The sequence below is a fragment of the Misgurnus anguillicaudatus genome, chromosome 12 (genome assembly GCF_027580225.2).
Source record: "Misgurnus anguillicaudatus chromosome 12, ASM2758022v2, whole genome shotgun sequence".
NCBI classification, from domain to species: Eukaryota; Metazoa; Chordata; class Actinopteri; order Cypriniformes; family Cobitidae; genus Misgurnus; species Misgurnus anguillicaudatus.
This window is the reverse complement of record NC_073348.2, coordinates 34,629,279-34,648,582: the sequence shown is the minus strand read 5'-3', so window position 1 is coordinate 34,648,582 and position 19,304 is coordinate 34,629,279. Positions and strand designations below refer to the sequence as shown.

At 35.7% G+C, this 19,304-nt stretch overlaps 3 protein-coding genes across 3 annotated transcripts; all 3 read right to left on the bottom strand.

Annotated features, from left to right (window-relative positions):
* Positions 1–239: 239 nt before the first annotated feature.
* Positions 240–5,441, bottom strand: acat1 (acetyl-CoA acetyltransferase 1). Its single transcript, XM_055207917.2, has 12 exons — positions 5,287–5,441; positions 5,035–5,082; positions 4,832–4,949; positions 4,415–4,510; positions 3,463–3,563; positions 3,230–3,373; positions 2,727–2,877; positions 2,500–2,595; positions 2,278–2,391; positions 969–1,033; positions 742–899; positions 240–651 (listed from the first exon to the last, which is right to left on the bottom strand). The coding sequence occupies exons 1-12, from the start codon at positions 5,335–5,337 to the stop codon at positions 531–533; spliced, it is 1,263 nt and encodes a 420-aa protein (XP_055063892.2). The 5' UTR covers positions 5,338–5,441; the 3' UTR covers positions 240–530.
* Positions 5,442–6,082: 641 nt separating this feature from the next.
* LOC129446271 (stromelysin-1) lies at positions 6,083–8,852 on the bottom strand. Its single transcript, XM_073873715.1, has 9 exons — positions 8,582–8,852; positions 8,284–8,432; positions 8,085–8,210; positions 7,841–8,002; positions 7,592–7,715; positions 7,148–7,278; positions 6,901–7,060; positions 6,689–6,786; positions 6,083–6,605 (listed from the first exon to the last, which is right to left on the bottom strand). The coding sequence occupies exons 1-9, from the start codon at positions 8,731–8,733 to the stop codon at positions 6,496–6,498; spliced, it is 1,212 nt and encodes a 403-aa protein (XP_073729816.1). The 5' UTR covers positions 8,734–8,852; the 3' UTR covers positions 6,083–6,495.
* Positions 8,853–13,186: 4,334 nt separating this feature from the next.
* Positions 13,187–17,631, bottom strand: LOC141368900 (collagenase 3-like). The gene is made up of 10 exons (XM_073873714.1): positions 17,623–17,631; positions 17,075–17,319; positions 16,111–16,257; positions 15,903–16,030; positions 15,661–15,822; positions 15,400–15,529; positions 14,988–15,115; positions 13,722–13,881; positions 13,533–13,630; positions 13,187–13,445 (listed from the first exon to the last, which is right to left on the bottom strand). The coding sequence occupies exons 1-10, from the start codon at positions 17,629–17,631 to the stop codon at positions 13,342–13,344; spliced, it is 1,311 nt and encodes a 436-aa protein (XP_073729815.1). The 3' UTR covers positions 13,187–13,341.
* Between the last annotated feature and the right edge of the window lie 1,673 nt (positions 17,632–19,304).

Below are 19,304 nucleotides of genomic sequence, written 5' to 3'. Positions count from 1 at the left end.
AACAATAATCAGACACACCTGGATCAATCAGTCTGTCCAACAATGGCAGACAGGAAACAGGGAGCTGGCTGAAGTTCAGGAAGTAGTGCAGCTGGGCATAAAGCCTATTGGGGGAAAGGTGTCTTGCTCAAGGCTCAAACCGGCAACCTTCAGGTTACAAGCCCGACTATCTAACCATTAGGACAAGACTGTACCACATTCAAGTAACCTGAACAGCATTTAGTCCAACAAGAAAACAATTAACAATCTCTTTTTTTATTCATTTTCAATAAATCTAAATCCTTTCATTTACGCATTACATTGAAAAGACCACCACATAAAAAGATATGCAATGAATGTTACACTCAATCAACATTGCATGAGCCTCTAATGCTTTGATTATGTTTTTAGAGAAAAACAGGAGTGACCTAGTCTGGAGAGACGGAGAGCTCACGGTAAGGCATGGAGATATTTCTGGTGTAGTCTACTTGCCTAAATTACAAAATAAGTTAACCCTACATTCCTTCAGGAGTGTTTATGAATGTACAGTCCTAATACTTCTGAATCAGAATACAAGAGGCGCCGCCTCCTCCATTGCAGATACTAGCGAGTCCATACTGTCCTGATTTCAGATTGTGCGCCATGTGTCCCACGATCCTCGCCCCCGACATTCTAGAAATGGCGAAATTGGCACATTCTTCATGGTGCAAATCGAATTAAAGTAGATCGATGCGAACAACAGTGATCCATTAGAAGGATTACCCGATTGGATGTCCGAGGGAAACCGCTCCTCCGTTTATATTGACTTTGTTGGGGTCGATGTTTAACATCTTGATGTTGGCTAGAACGACGACGCTGAATGCTTCATTGATCTCCCACATGGCTATGTCTTCTTTCTTTACACCGGCTGCTTGCAAGACCTGCACAATGCCGAAATTAATATGATAGATAAATTTAGCTTGGGAATAAATGCACAAGGGTTAGCTTACTTTGGGGACAGCAAAGGCCGGAGCGATGGGGAAGTCGATGGGGGCGACAGCGGCATCGGCAAAAGCTGCAAAATAGGAAGAAAGAGATTTCTAACCAACTTGTTTTGTAGCACAATAGCTCACATATAGGGGTGGGCGATAAACCGGTAGACATAATTAACCGGTAGAAATTTGTCAACCGGTAGAGATTTTGGACTATCGTTTTTATCGAGGTTACGCGCCCACGTCACGCTCCTGTGCACGTGGTCGCGAAAACGTAACGTTTGTACACGTATTTAAGCACTGCAGTTTTAAAACACGTTGTTTTAAGCCATTGAAAAACAGACAACAGATCTGTATGCGTGCGTTCTTTCTGTGTGTCAAGAGCGGACAAGTCGCGCAACCGCTGCTCTTTTTGTCTGTGAGGAGCGCGCAAGTCGCGCGACCGCTGCTCATTAAGCTCGTGAGCATTTTTCCGCTTTATTGGCCTTAAAAAAGACATATGCGTCAAAATTCCCGTCTTTGCATGCATCCTCATAAACACGACCAGTTAGGTCTGAAGGGAAAGTAAACAGCTAAAAGAGAAACCGCATGTGTAACAGTGTATTGGATCCGGACTTTGGTCTTAAAGGGGAAGTTACCTAATTTTGCTCCTGTCTGTCACTCGTGTTAATCAAACAGCATTGAGAGAAAATCTCTCACTGCTCCTGATTAAATCACTTTTCTACCTTAAATAAAAATATATGTAGGCTTATACATACATGAATAATTATTTATTATCATTCTTATATCATTGATTGTTTATCTTCAGAGAGCTTAGGTTTTGTTTGTTTTTATCTTCTTTCTATGCTTGTATATGTTTTCTGTGAGAATTATGAAAATCTCTATGGTATTAAAGATTTAAACCTTATTAAAACATAAAAAACTTTACCGTGATACATATCGTTATCATGATATAAAATTAATCCTATCGTGATAGAAGATTTTGGTCATATCGCCCACCCCTACTCACATATGCACAATACTACATATAGCTTAGGGTGACCATACATGCCATTCTTCCCGGACGCGTCCTGGCCAGGATTTCGGGTGCGTATTCCAGTAGTCGTATTTGTCAACCGCATACGTCATAGAGGATTATTATTACAGAAAAGCAATCGTTACATTTTAAGGTAAGAATGAAACTATGATTGTATGTCTTATGTTTTTAACTGAATGGCGTATACTGTCAACAAATATGATTTCCGGAAGACGCACCGAAATCCTGGCCAGGACGCATCTGGCACGTATGGTCACCCTAATATAGCTTGACCAATTTTAAACCTCTTACCAGCAACTCTGGCGAGTGGTGTGACGTTGAGCCGTTTTGCTGCATCCGCCGTCATTAGCACAAGAGCTGCCGCCCCGTCGTTCAGAGTGCTAGCGTTAGCTGCCGTCACCGTGCCTGTACAAACAAAAATAGGTTTGAGTCACCTTTAAAACTAAAGACTTGCTAGTAATGACATTTAAATTTAAAAGCACTATTTGCTTTAATGAAGTGATATGCTTGTACCGTTTTCTTTAAGGAACACAGCCTTTAGTTTGGGAACTTTGGTGAAATCAACCTTTCTATATTCTTCATCTTCCTTCACAACGATGTCTGGTTTGCCTATGGCACAATAGCATTACAGTGCAAAGGTCATTGGTTTGAATCCCAACAAACATACAATTATAACATACGCCATTTTATTCATATCTATAATTAGATATTATCTTATAACAGGAGACTTTGAGAATGACCTCTTTGAGGAATGCTCACGGGAACCACCTCCTTAGCCAGGAGACCAGCTTCCCATGCTGCTTTGCTGCGACTGTAGGAGTTAATGGCATACGCATCCTGCTCCTCTCTGGAAATCCCGCTGTTCTTGGCTGTGTTTTCGGCACAGTTACCCTAAAAAAAACAGGAAACGTTGAGACGCTGTACATAATCAAGGCTTCTAAAGTGTTGCTGTCTGATATTCAAAGCATCTGTTAATATTTAATTTAGGTTAATTTCCTGCTTTCCTAAAAGGTTTATTATTGAACTTAGTTGTAAATTTAAACATTTACATATGGTTAGCTTTTTCCCAAAGTGATCTAATAGTACAGTCATGCTTTTCATTTATCAGTATGTGAATAAATCCCATGACCTTGTCTTTGCTAGTGTCACGCTCTATCAACTGAGCTACAAAAAAACATATAAAAGACAAAACAAAGGCACAAAGCACAGTACCTAACGGGTGAGTCATAAAAACAAACGATACCATGTGGAATTTGTTGTAGACGTCCGTCAACCCGTCCCTTACGATCAGATCCTCCAGCTTTACTCCACCATAAGGGGGCGCTTCTCTGGCCATGACATAGGGAACCTGAGACATGCTTTCCATTCCACCAGCTACCATCACGTCCTGAAAGACATCAATCATATAGGTACATAAAGTCTCTTATTTTCTTCACAACCACTTTTGGATCTTTCATTACATGATTTTCACATCACCTGGTGTCCACACATGAGACTCTGAGAAGCCATCATGATGGATTTCATCCCGGAGGCACAGACTTTATTAATCGTGGTTGCTGGAGTGGACAGTGGGAGACCTATAAGAGGAAGACCACAAACAAAGTTTTTTAATCAATAAATTGGTGAAGTGTATTTTATAATAAGCGTTTGCTTGACTCACATCTTCCATCGCAGATTTTTACGTATTGCAGTGCATTAAGGGATTGCCTGCACCATTTAAAATACATTTGATGAGCCTTAAAGGGATAGTTCACACAAAAATGAATATTCTGTCATCATTTCCTCACCCTCATGTTGTTTTAAACCTGTATGAGTTTTTTATTTTGATTAACACACAAAAAAAAGATATTTTATGAATTATGGTGAGCACACAGCTACCGTAACCATTGACTTCCATAGTAGGAAAACAAATATTATGGAAGTATTGTGATAAATGATAAAGAAGACATTTTGATAAATGATGATAAGCACACAGTTGATGGTATCAATTAAATTATATCTTATTTGTTTTTCCTACTATGGAAGTCAGTGGTTTCAAGTCAATGGGATCAGCTGTGTGTTTACCATCATTTATCAAAATATCTTCTTTTGTGTTTATCAAAAAAAGAGATATTTATAGAGGTTTAAAACAACATAAGGATGAGAAAATGAAGACAGAATTTTAATTTTTGGGTGAACTATCCCTTTAAATTGCATCTTAACAAGTAGTAAATAGTAAAAGCTATGTGCTTTGTAAATCAACACCCGCTAAAGAATGAAAAATCACTGCTATATTTCTGTTCTTGCGGTGTGTGATACATGTTTAAACCTGCAGCCTTTGCTCTTTCAAATGCTTTAATCGCATCTGAGATAGCGTATCACGCTCACGTGTTCTAGAGCCTAAATATATGTATGCGCTACAATGTTGACAACATGTTGACATACTCACCAGCACCCAAAAGAGCTTGTCTGGTTGGAGCTTGTCCTTCACCTGCTTGCAACACATTCCCCATGTAAACCTCCTTTACCTCCTCCAAAGGGATTCCTGTAATAGTACCCATATATGATGCTTTTAAACAAATAAATGAAGATGAGGTACAGAAAGTATGTGTACGCTTCAGCCACACCTGTATAGAAGCATTTGTGTTATATTTATGTTGAAGATATGAAGCACAAGCCTCATTTACGTGTATGAATCTGATTGATGGCACTTCTCCAAAGCGACTTACGGTACATTCAAGCTATTTGCTTTAATCTGTGTGTGTTCCCTTAAAATCGAACCCACAACCTTAGCACTGTACGCATTAAGCTACAATATATACATATATAAACTAGTTTAGGTTGAGCAAATAACCCATATCTCTACCTGCTTGCTCAATGGCTCCTTTTATGGCAATAGAGCCCAGTTTGGTTGCAGGTACAGCGGAGAGGCTTCCTCTAAAGGACCCCATTGGGGTCCTGACAGCACTGACGATAACAACTTCCTGTCCAGAGAGAGAGAGAACCACCGGAAACTCATTAAATTTACAGGTAACAGAAGAACCCATACACAGTAAGTGTAAAACTCACATTTAGAGATGGTCTTGTGGCGTACGTCCTACTTAAATATTGTTGTGCCTGCAATAGAGGATTCAAATATGTTATACTGTATGTTTCATAAATTCTGAACAGCAAGCATTGCGTTTAATGAAGTTTGAGCAATGTCTTTAGAACGTAAACAATGTTAAGAGGCCTGCAGCTGCAGTGCATGTGCTTTGACACTCGCTATAAAGCATGAAAGAAAGTTCGCCATTGAGCTCTCTTTATTTTCTTTAAACTCACCAGTCGTCTGCACAGATGTGCGCGCGTGCTGTAAAGGGCACAGGATGACATAATCGCGACGATAAGGTTCAGACACAGGAGGACAAATTTCACCTTCAGCCCTCATACATCGAACGAAGTGCGTCAGGAGAACAGCCAATCACAGCGGGAGGAGTGTCTGCGTCACATGGTGAAGCCCCAGTGCCTTATGGGTAATGTTGTTTTCTTAGAGTGGTGCGCTTTATCACAGTGCTTATTCATACTTATAATAAATCCAGAACCTACTTAAATATGTACTTATATGTTTTATGTATATTTAATATAGGTTTTATAATTTTTTGAGTTTGAAGGTTTTTAAATCTGTGACAAAAAACTGCGCAGGCAAGTACGCGTAACAGATGTGACCTTTGCTTTGTTGCATAAACGCACATTGTGTTGGTAAACAATCACATATCAAATACAACTTCTGGCATTTCAGGTTTTATTTTAATAATTTTTTATGTAATGTTTACTGTATTAAATTTATAATTCAGTGAAGCATCTGTAGCCTAAATTTATTTATTTATTGTGTAGCATCAAACCTGCATCAAACTCCTCATTCTCAATGAGTTGTGGGTAATATCAGACATTGAAGTATGCATGTATTTACACTTCTAATTTTGACAATGACCTCCCGGGTATATTAAGGATAGTACTTATTTACTACATACTACAAGTAGATACTACAGTTTAGGCATAGTATTTTAATTTCTAATACTATTTAAAATTGAAATGATGAATGATGTGAACTGCTTGTGAATAATTTAGTTAAATTTGTTATCTAATGTCCTTATTTAGCCTACAGTATTGTAGTTTTCACTGTTAGTGTTAAGCACCAGTAAACAACACAAATTCCTTGTACTCTTTAATTTATGTTAATTTGTTTTTATACTGTACAGAACAGCCATCAATTCAGATAAGTTATTACATTTACATTCGTACCTTTGACATAATGCTCTAAATTAAATGAAGGACTACAACAAATATTTAGATTCATTCTGAGAAGGCAGTAACATGAGACATGCTATAATATTTAAAATCATTTAGAGGAGAGTAAAATGAAAAAATTAAAAAGTATACATGGTAAAAAAAGTTAAAATACATTTATTACTAAAGCCAATATATTTTTATAGCTTTCCCCATATAAAACAAAAAATGTATTACATAAGATAAAATAAACTGTATACACTTTCAGTTATACGTGCAGTTGTGCCATCTAAAATTGAACCGTACACTATTTGCTTGTTTTGAGCGAAAATCATACTTCGTTTTTCGCACACCATTTAAGAAATACAGGGTACCTAAAAACAAAGAGAAAAAATACAATTTATTAAAAGAGGCCATGTTTTGCAGTAAATAAGGGTTTTTGTCATTTTAAGCTCACCAGCATTTTCAAAAGCAGCATCCACACGTGACCCAATTCCAGGGAAGTTTTGCTGAATGTTTTTGGGAAAGCTTTGGTCCATTCTACCTTTCCTTCTACTGAAGGTATTACAGTGTTTAAATAGTGTTAGTTCTGATTTTAAACCATGATTATAAAAAACTATAATCACAGCAATTATTACAACCACTATATTTACTCTGTTTTTCACTTACCTCCAATATTTGCTTCCAACAAAGAACAGAGTTTCATCAGTGGATGCCACATATACGGCTGCATCAATCTTTTTTACATCATGGGGAAACCCAAAGTTAGAAATGGGTTTAGGATATCCAGGCAAAAGTGTGCTGCCTCTGATGACCCAGTACTTCTGACCTGCATACAGATGATCACACAACTAAGAACTGAACTTTTGTTATACACAGACCTTGGACACAGCTTTTATGAATTGTGACTTTATACCTTTAAACAGAAAGGCAGTGTTTTTGTCCTTTGATGTATAAGCAGCATCAACAGAATCAATAGAAGGCCACAAAGAGCTTATTTTATGCAATGAAAGCGTATTCTTATATATTTTCTTCTTCCAGTACAATCTGATAGAGAGACAAGTTAGTTATGTTGATATGTGTGATAAATGTTTTATAAAATCATATATTAAAGACATTATATATTCATGTATAATTATTACATTTCACTTTTATTTATTTGTCTTCCTGTCAGCTTGTAAAGCATTGCGTTAGCAGGGCAAAAGTCAAGAGTTTGATCTCTGCAGTCTCATAGATACAAATATGCACCTTGCAATTGTAGGACACTTCAAAACACTTTTATCCAAATCGTTTTTGGAATACATTAACATTTCATACATCAATCCCATAGGGACATTTTAAAAGAAGTACAGAAGTATACCCATTTTTAAAGAAATACAGTTCCCTATCAATCCTGGTTGCTGCATCAAATACTAAGTCACGCTTGCATGGTTTAGGCTCGGGCTTTGGGGCAGGTTTATCTGTAGATGCTCGAAGTCGAACCCCTACATATAATAAAAATAATATTTGTTAACTGTTGTAATAATTCATATAGTGTTAAAATCTAATTTAAATATAAATTGGGATATACTAATATAAAAGCTCAATAGTATCACAAAAAGACATTTACCATACAGAGCCTGGACCCCGAGTCGGTCATCCTGGTAAAGTTTATAGCCATTTGTGTTCACATATTGGTAAGTTGGATACATGATAGAAGATCGGTTTTTAGAGTGACTTAATCCTAGCGAGTGACCAAATTCATGAGCAGCCACCAAAAGAAGGTTGAAACCTAAAGCAGATTTGTTAAATGTAAAACTTCACCATACTGTCAGAGAACAAGGAAAGCTCCTCAATGTCATTTGTGGAGTCACCTTGTGATCTTAGTGTCCATTTCTCATCCTCGTTGAAGTGTGCATCTCCTCCTATTTCTGGACCAGGGTAGTAAGCATGAGCCAGCACCTTACCGGGTCCATCAAATGGATAAGAATCTCCATGATCTAAAAGCAAACAGATGAGTGAATAAGTAAATGTACATGTTTTGTATGTTTTTTGTTTACACATCAAACCCACATCTTGCTTTGAAGAGAATCATGATATCGGCTGTGCCGCTGTGGATCTGTTTGAAATCAAGAGGAATGACATCACTGTACAGCTTGAAGGCTTTAGCGATAGTGGCGTCTACTTCACTCCTGTTCAACTTCGATGTGTATTCAGTTATTCTAAGAGAAACATAATTCATTATGTTACAAAGAAATATATACAGGTTTGAGTAAATAATCACATAATTTTCTTTTTAGGAGAACTATCCCTTTAAGTTCAGATAGGGGAAAGTATATTAGGATGTTTATATCATTTTGAGGAGCTATACCTGTATGTTACAACACTTTGCTTCCATATGGACTTCCCTTTATATTGTCTGTATCTCACCAAATCACTGACACCGCAGCGTGGTTGTTTCATCACATCCAGAGTGTTTGTGTCCAGCTTGCCTGTGACCTTCAGCCCAAAAAAGTCTTGCATGGCTTTCAGATCTTTCTCAAAATTGGAAAGGGACAAACTTCTGCCACGCCGCTGAGGCGCATCAGGATCCTTGTAGAATTGTGCTAAATAATCCTGAAGAAAAGAAAAAAGGAATGATCTTTGACTATTCTTCACAAACATCATACATAAGCATATTATAAGGTGATATTGGTATTCACTTCTGCTATTTGACGGTCATCTGGCGTTGTCATCAGTGGGGAAGCATCACAAAGAGCTAAGCACACAGAAATTGCCAGAGCGAGAACTGTCAGGTTCTCCATACTTGTCGCAAAAATCTGCTCTGAAGGTCTGGGATGAAGCTTTGGTGTCTACCAAACCCTTAACTCTTCTGACAAGCTTATATACTGTAAAGGTACGTCATTCCTTTTCCTTTGAATAAAGATCTTTAAAATAAATAATTTCAGCACATTCGTTAGAATCTGATCACAGCAGGTGTTTCTTAAAAACAGGAAGGGAAACTGTCTTACAAAACAAAATGAATGATTCTTGCACCCGCCTTAAATTGTGAATTGGCCTGTGTTCACAGTGTTGTTGTCATGGACAAAAACAACATTGCCATGTGCGCTCAAAGCATTATGAATCATGTCCTTGAATTTTTTTCAGTGGGAAGTCCACATAAAGTTTTAATCTTGAAACTGTAAGTGGGTCATTCTAGAAATGTAAATTTTTGGTATGGCAAGATGTCTGAATGAACAAAAAGTTTTAACATTTAAACTTAGACCCCATTATTAGGTTACCCTTTGACTTTAGGAATAGACATAAATGACAACTTAATGTTTGTCTTTTTTGGACATTTATTTGAAGACCGCATGTATCATTTTTTTCTGGTGTTACCTTACTTATTTGGCTATATTAAAGGTTTTATGAAATCTAGTTGGATTTACAGAAAACAATAACAATGCAATAAATATGACGATAATGTTTTTTATTTTAATTAGGTTTGTTAAAAGTGTGATTGAATGATGTTGATTCATTTGCGCAACAATGTATAACAATAAAAAAATTGAAAAACAGTTATAAACACATAATAATGCAATGTTTTAGTTTAAATCTTAACTCTTGAGTGTTGCAGAATTCAATGTAACATGATTATCATGTCACTCACAATATTAATGGGAGTCACTGGTGTTACTGACCTTGATTAGGAAGGTAAAATTTTTCAAAATGGCTGCTGCAAGGTATCAAACCACACGTTGTCAATCATGGAATTCTCACTAAATTAAAAGGGGCAATGGCATGAAAATCTGACTTTTTCCCATGTTTAACAGCTATGATTGGGTCCACAGTGCTTCTGTCAATCTAGAAAATGTGAAAAAGATCAACCAGTAACTTAGTTTTGGTAAACCATTCTCTGAAAGCACATGAAAAAATAGGCAGTTGAAATTTGGCTCTCCTTATGATGTCATAAGGAGCTCTAATTATAATAATACCACCCCTTAATCTGCACTATCCAACCACAGCACCTCCATTTAGCGCAGAGAAAAGCACAATTGAGTTTTAATTGCAACAAACCACCATCATTGTGATCAGTGTTTGAATTTCATCAGCTCATTTGCATGTTAAAGGACACACCCAAAACGGCACATTTTTGCACACACCCACAAAGCAGGGCCGTAGCTAGAATTTTATTTTTGGGGGGGTCCCATCTTAAAATGAGGGGCCAACTCTATATATAGCTTAACACCTATAAATAAAACAGCTTAACACCTGTACACATTTAAAACAGCATATTTACTTCACCGTTTCAGCAGAACATGAAGTAGACTCAGATGATATGGATGGCACATTTTCTTCTTCTTGCTCATCTTTCCGTGCTTTTTTGAAAAAGCGTAATATTGTACTTTGCGCCCCAGCTGCCATTGTCACCAAATATTAATGAACTCTCATGCAAAGATGACAGCATAAGTTACGCACAACAGACGTGACATGAGCTAATCCAATCAAGTTTGAAAACAGCTGTCAATCAGACTAAGAAATCAACATTTTTATTTTATTTATTTTATTTTAAGCAATTGGAAATCTGAGAGGGCGGACATGTAAATGAGGGGGCCAAGGCCCACCCAGGCCCCCACGTGGCTACGCCCCTGCTACAAAGTGGCAATTTTAACATGCTATAATAAATTATCTATATGGTATTTTGGGCTAAAACTTCACATTTGTGCTCTGGGGACACCAAAGATTTATTTGACATCTTAAAAAAGTATTGTGCCATGGCCCCTTTAAATAGTATAATCCATTTATGTTTTATTTTTACAATTCCCTAACAATGAAGGTCATACTTGTGACTTGAACTAAAAGCTTTATATAAATTCATGAGATAAATTAAAATTTCTGATTACTGAAAGTGGTCTTAACATAGGCCTTTTTAAATCGACCTTTAGAAATTGTAATGAAGTCAAGTGATGCTATCAAGTGTGATTTTTTTGTTAAAAGTAACACAAGTGGCACAACATCTACTTTCATTATATATTTTATAATATTTATTTACCTTTGTATGCCATTTACATCATATATTTAATAGTTATGTATACATTATTAGATTTTAAATGGTGGATTTTTTTTTTTTTTTTGATAAACCATTTTCTCTCATGATCATGGGTATGAGTACTTTTGTGGCACTTGGAATTCTATACAAATAATTAAAAAGCAAATAATTGATGACCCAAAAAAGTGTAATTGTTCAAATAACATTGTTTTATTTTTAAATAGAGTTAATTGCCCTAATGGGGCGTTTTTTTAATTTCAGACTTCTGTGAAATGTACTTCCTATTTGAGGATTGTTTTACCGTCATATATGACTGGACATTGGTCATGTGATTTTTGTGATGCGAAAGTTACTGGCATTCATGTAGGGCAGGATATTTTTGGGTGATCTACAAATAAGACCTTAAGTGTTTTTGAAGTGTAATATTTTTTTAAAGGCTTCAGTATAAAAAAATTGACATTTCCATAGAAGGGGCCAAATGCGGAAGGTGAAAAGGTTATTAAAATTAACGCCTATTTTCAAGGAAAATGCTGTCTTCACTTCTTTTTACTTAGAACCTGACTTTGCAAAAACATTCATAAACAGATTTAATCGTATTTATCAAAAAACTATATTCCCGAATTTTGTAATAATATCATACAGGCTGGGTCAGAATAACGCTCCATATCATAGATAAACAAGCTTATAAATAAAAATGCCACTTTTCAAGTTATAATTTAGATTAATCAAAATCAAATTACAATTCAGAAAAGTCATACAAGGAACAAACAGATAAATAGACTTACAAAAAAATTGCCATCTAAATGAGTCATATTACGCTCAGATATACAATTAATTCAAGTCAGCTTTATTTATTAAGCTGATTCTTTACAATATTGTATTGTTTCAAAGCAGCTCTACATAGAGACAAAGAAAATGAAAATATATAGAATAGAATATAGTATTATTACAAATTGTATTGTCCTCATAAATAAATTAATAAATCTAATAAAATTACACATTCTTTTTCTTCTTTATCAAACATTTAATAATGAATTCAATGTTCATCATTCATCATTTAATATGATGATATGTTTAATTTGATAAATTTAGATATGCCTTAATACACAACAGCAGGAGTTTGCAAAAATAACATGAATAATATAATTTTACTCTCAAACGCTGTGTTTACATGTAGGCTCAATGCACAGATCTTTTAATCTGTTTACATTTACTTAGAGTGACTTACTAATAAGCACTAGAAGTATTCATATGAGGAGACAGTAACAAGTATAAATGTTTAGGTCAGAAAGTGTTTTATTTATTTCTTAAGAAATCAAATTTTTCTGAAGTTTACTTAACAGAAACTTTATAAGGAGTGCTTACAATTTTTTGAGCCCCAGACTAAATGCATGCTTGATCTGCCTTATGAGAACAACTTATCTTTCACTGACATAAGTTATACCAATGTTTTGTCTCAAGATGCACACCAATAATGTTTTTTGTAAGGTATGTTTGTTAAAACTACTTATTACACGGCTCTCTGGAATGCTTGATTCTGATTGGTCAGTTGAGACATTTGCAGGTTCGTTCTTTTCAAATAATAACCGCTCCAAAGTAATAACGCATAGCCGGACTACTTGTACGTTTAAAATCCCTCCGCGCCAACAAAGATTACTGTTTGGCGCCGTCTTGTGACAAACACTGGACAACCACAATTAAGAATGGAACATTTTGACCTTAATTTTAACATGTACGGAAAAAACAAAACATTTAAACAGTGGACAGAAAAACGAACAACGACAAGACACAGAGAGCTTACTGAGACTGAACTTGACAAAATAGAGCATGACAGCTACGAAGCACCAAAAAAACAAAAAACAGAATGGGCATTAAAACTTCTCAAAGACTGGCTAAAAGAGCAAAAAATGGAGACAGACAAGTATGAAGCAGCGGATCTTAATAAGGTAATACGATCATTTTATGCATCTGTGCAAAGTTTCGCGGAAGGATAAAAATGTAAATGTTATCCCTTACTTAAATGTCCTATAGCTAAGGCCTATAGTCCTAGTTTAATCTAAACCCTGATAACCACCTGTAAATAAAAAAAAAAACATTTGTGTTTAGTAGCAGTCTAGCCATCCATAATTCATCAGAACACGATTCACTCGTTTTGCTCTGAAGTCATACTCAAATTGCCATGCACCATTTGAGAAATACAGGTAACCTAAATAAAGAAGAGAAACTATTTATCAAAAAGGGCTACATTAATAAATGAATACATGAAAATTATGAGTTTTTTTGTGAAGCTTACCACCATTTTCAAAAGCAGCATCCACACGTGACCCAATTCCAGGAAAATTATCTTGAATTCTTTTAGGAAAGTCCAGTATACCTGTCCATCCATTGTAGCTATGCAGTTTGAATACTGTTAGTTCTGATGCAATTGTTTTTAACATCATGATTATAAAATAAAACAAACACAGCAATGGTTTTCTTTTACCTCCAATATTTGATTCCAACAAAGAACAGAGTTTCGTCAGTGTATGCCACATATACGGCTGCATCAATCTTTTTCACAGATGGGAAAAACCCAAAGTTGGAAATGGGTTGGGGATATCCAGGTAAGATTGTGCCGTCTATGACACCCCAGTACTGCTGACCTGCATACAGATGATCACAAAACTAGATTTAAGTTCCCAAAACACAAGCAGTTTCTGCATATCTGATGCATATCCGATAACGTACGAAAAAATTCGGAGGAGTTATGAGCTGCAGGAGGAGCGTTTTGTGCCATTGTTGAGTCTTGACATAAAACAAAACTGTCGCGTGAAGTGATTCTAGCGTCCTCTTGCTCTACCACTGATTGACTTGTGGGTGTGATTTTCCAGGGGAATTGCCCATATAAAGAAGTGATACGTAGCTTACCCCTGAAACGTCAGCTAGACCCGTAATTTCAAAAAAACTTTCTAAAACTTGTACAAACCCTGGCGAAGTGCCTTCGGCACAGAAATACTCTGTAACACGTCCAACATTTTTTTTGACACTTTACATGTTTAGCATGAGGAAACGACTCTAAAGCGTCATGAAACCCCGCTGTTTCAGCTCTAGTCTACCCCACTATCATTTCGAAAAATGCTACTTAAATGGGCATGGACACTGTGAGAAGAACGGCGGTGAGTGGGCCGGGGCAACTGATATAAGCTAAGATTTATTAAGAATAGCAGTATTACAGAAATAGTTAAACTGAATATAATATTTAATTTAAACAAAAGTCAAGTAAAACTGTTAGTTGAAATAATAGCGTGTTTGAAGATAAGGTAAAGTCTTTAGAACATGATACCTTAGAACAAGGTCAAAACTCCACCTGCTTCCCATGGCTTACCCAAGCAATTTAAGTTGATGTTGATGGTGAGTTTAGCCATGACAGCATCGCGCAGAAAATCATCCAACATATATTTACAGAGTGTGTGTAATGGCGCAGTCACATTTACTTTACTATACAGGACTATATCCATGTGCGATTATCCTAAGCCCCAGACACCCCTTCTCTGGTTGACCTCGCACGGACGGAGCACACACAGACACAAACACAAAAGTGAAACGTCTTCGCATTGGATAAGAACACACTATCTTATAAATAATAATGAGACACCGACAATCATTAGTACTACAGTGATTTGGATATGGAGTTTAAACCCGGAAGAAAACAATATCACAAAAAAGCTAAAAATTAACTAGTTTTCTCCTAATGTTAAAATTAACAGACCTTTAAAAAGGAAGGCAGTGGTTTCGTCATTCAATGTATAAGCAGCATCAACAGAATCAATAGAAGGCCACAAAGAGCTTATTTTATGCTGTGAAAGTCCACTGTAATATCTTTTCTTCCAGTAGTATCTGATAGAGAGAAAGACAAGATCAATTTAATGTTTTGTAAAATTGTATACTAAAGAAATTAAATGCAAAATTTTCACATTTCACTTTTATTCATTTGTGTTCCTGTAGCTCAGCTGTTAATGCATTACATTAGCAGGATTTAATTTACATAATCTCACATATACACCTTGCAATGCAATTGTAGGACACTTCAAAACATTTTTATCCAAATCGTTTTATGATGCATTAACATTCTATACATCGATCTAAAAAGTACAGAAGTATACCCATTTTTAAAAAAGTACAGTTCTCCCCAAATTCTGGTTGCTGCATCAAAAACCAAGTCAGGATTGCATGGCTCAGGTGCGTTGCTCAGGCCAGGATCTGGATTTGGCTCTGGCTTTGGCTCAGGTTTACCTGTAGATCTTCGAACCCCTTATATATAATGCAAAAAGGAAAAATTCAGTTGTATTAATTCATATAGTTCCAAAATCTAATATAAATATAAATTTGGGTATAATATGCTATAATATAAAAGCTCAATAGTATCACAAAAAGGCATTTACCATACAGAGCCTGGACCCCGAGTCGGTCATCCTGGGGAAGTTTATAGCCATTTGTGTTCACATATTGGTAATTTGGAAACATGAGAGCCGATCGGTCTTTAGAGTGATCTAATCCCAGCGCGTGACCAAATTCATGGGCAGCCACCAAAAGCAGGTTCACACCTAAAGCAGATTTATTGAAAAAAAATTCACCATACTGTCAGAGAACAAGGAAAACTCCTTTATGTAATTTGTGTACTCACCTTGTTGACTTAATGTCCATTTCTCATCCTCATCGAAGTGTGTATCTCCTCCTATTTCTGGACCAGGAGGGGAGGCGTGTGCCAGAACATTACCGGGTCCATCAAACGGTTCGCGATCTCCATGATATAAAAGCAAACATACAGTTATACAGTAAATAAGTCACATGAGTGTTTTTGTATGACACAAGGTTACTCATCAAACCCACATCCAGCTTTGAAGAGAATCATGATATCGGCTGTGCCGCTGTAGATCTGTTTGAAATCAAGAGGAATGACATCACTGTACATCTTGAAGGCTTTAGCGATAGTGGCGTCTACTTCACTCCTGCTCAACTTCAATGTGTATTCTGTTATTCTAAGAGAAACAAAATAATAATAATAATAATAATAATAATAATAATTCAGTATTTAAATCCACTTATGACTCTCAATAAGCATTGATTATAAAAGCTGAAAAATAAGTGTTTTCAATACAAATGTCTTCCATTGTTTTGACAAACTGACACCAAATGCATAGAGTAGCATTTGCTGAACATGCGTTTTCAATAAACAGAGCAAAGTTTTGATATAAACACTTTTAAATGCACAACTTTTAGCCATCTTTGCATATTAATTCCAGTTGGAAAAAAACATTGCAACATCAAAAACATAATCTTAACAAAGCATTCACATAATTTGTCTGTAAATGTACATATCTCGCAATAGTTAGCCTGTACGGAACAAAGCATTCACATAACTCGTCTGGGTAATTTACTAGTGCCGCAATAGCTAGCCGAGCAGATATTAAACCACAACACTGTGTGACACTTGCTTTACATGCGAATGCCCCTACATTTCTCACATGTCTCCCTGTTCTCTCCCAAGGGTTTTTTCCTCCTAGGACTTTTTTTCCATCCTGGCTAAAAATGCGGGAGGTTTTTCTCCTAGGGTTTTTTTTTCAACCTGACATTGGCTTAACTTAGCACCCTCTTCTATAAGTTACATCATTAACACGTTCGCTTGTAATGTTTATTCATAGCCACTATATATTTGCTAATTATGTTTACTGTTGAGTTTTTTGTGTTTTCCCCTCCTTCTATTAATGTAAAGCTGCTTTGAAACAATTACCAATTATGAAAAGCACTATATAAATAAAATTGAATTGAATTGAATCTTAAAGGAGCTATACATACCTGTATGTTAAAACACTTTGCCTCCACCTGGGGTTCCCATCGAAGTGTCCATATCTCGCCAAATCAGTGACACCACAGCGCGGTTTTTTCATCACCTCCACAGTGTTTGTGTCCAGCTTGCCTGTGACCTCCAGCCCAAAAAACTCCTGCATGGCTTTCAGATCTTTCTCAAAATTGGGAAGGTACATATTTCTGCCACGGGGTTGAACAGCCTCATGGTTCCTGTAGAACTGTGCTAAATATTCCTGAGAAAAGAGAAGCATTGATTATTGATTACGGATTGCAGAACATTATAAAAATAATAAGATGTCAGTCTGTGTCTCAACATGTCTGACAAATGTTTGTGATCCTATAGATAGCTTTGATATATGCCTTTAGATAACGTCATGAGATGCAATTTTTTTTAATTTACAAAAGCATTGCCTGTAAATTCATTGCTTTGTCTGGATTGTGTGATATTGATCTACAGTCTGTACCCCATAATGACAAAGTGAAAACAGAATTTTAGAAATGTCTGTAAATTTATTAAAAATAAAAACTGACATTACAGCAGACATTACTATTGTACTATAGTAATTATTATTATTATTATACTATTATTACTTAAATACTTATATATATATATATATATATATATATATATATATATATATATATATATATATATATATATATATATATATATATATATATATATTGAACAAGCAGGAACCTGCAGTAAGGTGACCAGATGTCCGTTTTCCGGGGACAGTTATGTTTTTTAGTGTTCTGTCCCACAACAATAAGAAGATAAAAACATTTTAAAATGTTATGTCACTGTTTTTTAACCATTGAACTGGGCCCAGTTTCCCGATAATGCTCACTCTTAGCGCGCTAAGAAGACTGAAAAGATATATCTTACCAAAGTTGTTTATGTTCCTGAGTGTGTTCCCCGAAGTGTCCCTTAGGAAGCTTCTTAACACCTGCTTGTAGGTTCGACATAACAAAGGCGCTGTCCCAAGTGAAGGTGCTGAAATAGTTGGGATTGATTGCTCAGGGATCGATTTTCCACGTCACACAAAGGTGCATTACAGCATTAAGAAAGACAACACGTTCTGTGCAAATGAAACATTCCTTAAATTATTCCAGTAACATCTACAATGAACAGAGAGAGAGAGAGTTAGATATAGAATATGGTCTGAGAAGGTCCAGTAGCTCCATAATGAGTTGTCTTTGGAGGCGAATTATTTTTAATATGACCACGTCAGGCAAAATGTCAAAAGGGCTTAAGTTGACATGGACTAAACGGCTCCACGGCCGGTGTTGCACTGTAAAAAATAATATGCCCCATCTACTCAATAAAATTGTGGCAACAGATTACAAGCAATATCATTAATTACATTCAACAAATCAAAATTGATTTAGATTTACTCTATAACTCCTTAATATTTACATATTCAAAAAGCCAAACTGCAATTTGCAATTAAAATTTTTATTAAAATTTAAACAAAAATATTGTGTATACTAGACAAAGATCTAGCAGTATACAATAAAAAATATTATGCCATATCTACTCAATAAAAGTGTGGCAACCAGTGATGCCACAGATACTTTGAAAAAGTAATCTGATTACTGATTACTGATTACTCCTTTAAAAAGTAACTAAGTTACTTTACAGATTACTTGATTTTAAAAGTAACTAAGTTAGATTACAAGTTACTTTGTTAGTTACATTCCAGTAGCTGCCAACACCCCCACTGCCTCAACATTAAAAATGACAACCGGTTTTGCCAACACTCACTTTATTGGAAGTGCATTTTTAACAGTAACGTCAACAATGTATCTCCTGACATTTTAAGTTGAACTGTTGTGTTTTAAAAAACTAATATATATATATATATATATATATATATATATATATATATATATATATATATATATATATATATATATATATGAGTCTTTTTTGACTTCACTTAACATAAATAGGGGTGAACAGGGGCCATTTTCAGAAAAACTTAATTTTAAAAGTTAATGTTTTAGACAGAGATATATTTTTGTTGTGGTCAATAACTCACAAGTGTGGTCTATCAAAACCAGCTGGAATTTTGAACAAATGTAAAACGACTTCCGTATAATTTCACTTTAAACAAGAGTAGTGAATTGTTACTTTTGACCTTGACAGCAGGGACGAAAGTAACACACAGGTGGGTCAAAAGTAACACAACAAAACATGATAGATTTTTGTGTT